This window comes from Hibiscus syriacus, unplaced genomic scaffold (assembly GCF_006381635.1).
Source record: "Hibiscus syriacus cultivar Baekdansim isolate YM2019G1 unplaced genomic scaffold, ASM638163v2 tig00000991_pilon, whole genome shotgun sequence".
Taxonomy (NCBI): domain Eukaryota; kingdom Viridiplantae; phylum Streptophyta; class Magnoliopsida; order Malvales; family Malvaceae; genus Hibiscus; species Hibiscus syriacus.
Genome location: NW_024061840.1, coordinates 309,107 through 313,761, shown reverse-complemented (window position 1 = coordinate 313,761; position 4,655 = coordinate 309,107). Strand labels below are relative to the sequence as shown.

General features: G+C 32.2%; 1 protein-coding gene across 1 annotated transcript; it reads left to right on the top strand.

Annotated features, from left to right (window-relative positions):
- The first annotated feature begins 3,445 nt into the window (after positions 1–3,445).
- Positions 3,446–4,071, top strand: LOC120119183 (histone H2A-like). The gene is made up of 2 exons (XM_039139054.1): positions 3,446–3,669; positions 3,761–4,071. The coding sequence occupies exons 1-2, from the start codon at positions 3,460–3,462 to the stop codon at positions 4,001–4,003; spliced, it is 453 nt and encodes a 150-aa protein (XP_038994985.1). The 5' UTR covers positions 3,446–3,459; the 3' UTR covers positions 4,004–4,071.
- Positions 4,072–4,655: the final 584 nt, after the last annotated feature.

Sequence of the window (4,655 nt, the reverse complement as noted above, 5' to 3'; positions counted from 1 at the left end):
TACCAAAATTGACACATTATCGATACTCCCACGAGTATCGGTACCAAAATTGGCTACTGGAATATGAAACTTGCCATCAATATCGATATTGTCTTTATAAAATGTCTTGTTTTTGCTTTTCACAAAAAACAGTATCGATACTATTATTTCAGTACCGATGTCGACGGACATGAGTGCTCTGTTTTGAGCACGAAATCATACCCAAAACTCACCCATTCATTCCCCTAAGAGTAGAAAATGTTTTTAAAGTTTTATTTGGTGTCTTAGAGGTCAAAAGGTATACACTTTCATGCTTGCAAACAACAAATATGGATTTCACCATGAATTTACTCTAGTATGCTTTCATTAATAAAACATACCATAATGCACATACAATGACCTACATGCGGTATAGTCAAGTTAGAATCGTGTTACCTTGAAGCTATGTGACTAAAAAACGTCTTTAAATCACCCAAGGACTAGCTTTTCCTTGCCTAGCCTTTAAGCTCTCCCCTTGCTCTTGCACTAATCAAAGCCATGAAAATGAGTTCTTAACTCATTTTAAAACTTAAGAGAGCACTAAAAATAATTCCTACAACTCAAAACTTCCCCAAAACATATTAGAACCTCAAGATTTCTTAAACCCCACACCCAAACCTTGCAAATAAGAGCTCAATTTGAAGCTTATGAGGTGTGGCTTATGAATCTTGACTTAGAATTCTGATTCAAGCTTGCAAAACTAAAAATCTTGGACCTTTAACTTGCCTTGGAGATGAAGAAGATACAAAGTTGGGGTGAAAAAGAAATGGGTGTTTCAGACGTGAAGTCATTAGTCTTAATGAATAATCAGCTTTGATTCAAATAAATGGGTTAATTGCCCACCTAGTCCCTACTTATTTGGCACACATTCAAAAACACCCTTTTTAATACTCGTTGGGCTCATCTCAAGCCCAAATCAAATGCTACTTGGGTAAAACTCTTTATGGGCTAAGAGGATTTATTCTAAGGTACAAATCAAATATACACGAAACTCCTAACCCGAAATTTAGAGCGTTACATTAAATCTTTAGTTAGTCCCCATTCACTTCTTTCTCGTATCCTTCATATTCCTCCCAACTGGGTTCTTTATTTTCTTTGTAAAGCTTCCATTTTTTTAACGATGACGTTGGAATGAACTAAGAAAGTTTGAGTTTTTGTTGTTGTTGATGTAAGGGCAAAGAAGAATGGATTAACGATGTCATCATCTCGTTAATGGATTAACTATGGTGTGACATAATTGCGGTTAAACATAAACGTCAGTGTTAAAATTGGAAAAATTGAAACGTTAGTGCCATAAATGTGCCCGAGCTTAAAGGTGAGTGGTATTTGAAGTAGTTTATCCAAACTATTTGATAAAAGTAAAAATAAAAATATTAAAAATAGCGGCTTAAACTAAAAAAAGTACTCAAACTATGCCCTTTTTTGCGTTAAGTACCTAAACTATTTTTTAGTTAAACTAAGTCTTTAAACTATTATATGTAACCACTTTAAGTCTCTAAACTATTTTTTTTGATCAAAATAAGTCCATGAAAATATTACTCTTTTTTGCTTTAAGCCTGTAAACTATTATTTTAATCAAAATAAGTACCTAATTTTATAAAACGTGTTAACATCTTATTGATCGAAAAATATTTTTTAACTGAAAAAATGATAGAACTTAAAATTTTTAAATATAATAGTTTAAGGGCTTAGTTTGACCAAAAACTAATTTTGGTACTTAAAGTAAGAATAATACATGATTTAAGAACTTGTTTTTACATTAAACCAAAACTAAAATATTCTATAAAATAATAAATGACAAAATGATCATTTATACACACATTAGAGGTTGATTTGTTTTTAGGCTTAATACCAAAATAAGTTCCCAAACTATACCGCTTTTCACGAATTGGTGTCTAAAGTGTTTTTTGGCTCATCCCGATGACTAATGTTACAAATGTTACCACATTAGGTGCTCAGACTGTTAACGATGTTAATTTCCCCGTTAAGTGTCACGTGTCACAATTTGATAATTTTTAAAATTTTATTTAAAAATTAAAATTATACATTAAAAAACATAAACATTTTGAAATAAACCAAAAATTTGAAAACCATCATCTAAACCCCTAAACCTACATCGACTATCGCCTTTTACCGTCGACGAAGCTCTATCCGACCTCACCTCCATCGAGTACCAAAACTCATATAAAATCGTGATTGATTGATGACGAATAGACGTTTTATACCCTGGAAACCCTAGGATGAAAATCGTGATACCAAGCGATTCTGACAGACAGTCGGTGGCGTATGACTAGGGGATGGTAGGGAATATATCGATGGCAATGGTCGTGACCGAAAATGGCGGGGTGAGGTTAAGATTAGGATTTGGAGATTTTAAGATTTTGAGGCTTTTTTTTATAATTTAAGAGAAATTATTTTTTTATTTGCTTAATAAAAAAACAAGTGTCTAAATAATACCTCAAAATATGTTTCAGTGCTTAAAGATTTTTTCGTTAAAAATAGATGCCTAAAGTTTTTTCCGTTACACTTTTAGGTGCATACCGTTAAAAAAACCGTTAAGTGAAACGTGCCACGTCTAGATTTTTTTAAAAAAACATTTTAGTGCCTAAAGAAACTTTTTGTTAAAAATAAGTGCTTAAAATTTTATTCGTTATATTTTTAGGTGTCTTCCATTAAAAAAACTGTTAAGTGGCACGTGTCATATCTAATTTTTTTTAAAAATATTATTTACAAATATATATATTTTTTAAAAATCTGAACGTAACACGTGTCACTTAACAATTTTTTAACAGTAGACACTTAAAAGTGTAACGGAAAAAAACTTTAGACATATATTTTTTGCAAAAAATTCTTTAGATACCAAAAGTTAATCTTGAGTATAGTTTAGGCACTTATTTTTATATTAAGTCATTTTTATATAAATATAATAATATTTTTAATATTAAAAAATAAATTTCAAAATCACCATATTATGACATATGTCAATTAACGAAAGAAATTAACACTATTGACTATCTGGACACCTAAATAATAACGTTTGTTACGTTAAACACTAAAGGAGTAAAAAAATAATCTAAACACATTTATAAAATGTAGTATAGTTTTGACACTGATTTTAATATTAGTCCTTGTTTTTATGACATTTAAATGTGTTTTAATGATTTATAATTTTTCCCAAAAAAAAAAACTTTATTTACGAACATTGCCTTCTAATTCCCAAACTCGCTTTTCATTGGTCTATTCAAAACTACACGGATCGCTATTAAAAGATATTGAACCGTCGATAAGTGCTCAATCTGACGGGTATCATTCCCCTCTCGTTTTCCCCCACCTAAACTATTGCTACAAAAGGTGCCAACCTCGCGTTAATTTCTGCATCACGATTCGTTTCAAAGCTGAAAACTTTTACTTGTTGAAACGTTATTCATTTGTTCACAAGCAATGGATGGCGGAGCAAAAGTAAAGAAAGGAGCTGGTGGAAGAAAAGGCGGCGGCCCAAAGAAGAAGCCAGTTTCAAGGTCCGTCAAAGCTGGCCTCCAATTCCCCGTTGGAAGGATCGGCCGTTACTTGAAGAAAGGAAGGTATTCGCAGCGTGTCGGAACAGGAGCTCCGGTTTATCTTGCGGCCGTTCTCGAGTATTTAGCCGCTGAGGTAACTCAAAACTAGATCAAGCCGTCGCATGAGTTAAATATTATTGCTTTTATTTGTAATTCGAAAATCGGTTTTGAATTTTGGAATACAGGTTCTCGAATTGGCCGGAAACGCAGCCCGTGACAACAAGAAGAACAGGATCATCCCAAGACACGTTTTACTTGCCGTGAGGAACGACGAGGAACTGGGAAAGCTTCTGGCCGGCGTTACCATTGCTCACGGTGGCGTTCTACCGAACATTAACCCTGTTCTTCTCCCGAAGAAGTCTGAAAAGGCCGCATCAAAAGAACCAAAATCCCCATCAAAGGCGACCAAATCTCCCAAGAAAGCTTAAATTTATCAAACTGCTTCTAATGTCAGGACTTATCTCATTTGCTAGATCTATATGATTTTGTTGGTAATTGTTGATGGGTGGGGGAAAGGATTTTCATGGAAAATTTGAAATGCTTAGAACCAGGTATTTTATCCCACTCGGAATGAAACTACTGTTTATGTCGTTTACAAAACATTATTTTGTTCTTTTATTTCTTTTTCTTATAAAAATTAAATCTAAAATTTGTTGTTTGTTTGAACATGCTCGAAATGTGACCCTTCACTCCATTTATCTTATTTCGTGACTATCAATTTTGAGCTAATTTTATGGGTAAAGTAAGGTCCAAGGAATTAGGGATCTTTAAATAGAGAAAAATTAGTTAATGTGAAAGTTTTCTAGCGTGATAAAAAAAAACTTATTCAAACAATGAGTGATTAATTTATTATGATGTTAATGATCAAATTGCTAGTTTTAAAATACTAATGAAAAAACTTGATTCAAACACTAGTAAATATTTTTATAGTTTACTCATGAAACTACTTGTTTCAATTATTCTACAAAAGTGTTTTGTTCTATATTTTCTAGGATAAACTATATCAGTAACCATTCAATTGTAATTTTTTTTCATTTTGACCATTATTTTTAAATTTTTGTTAATCGGTTTATTTGATTA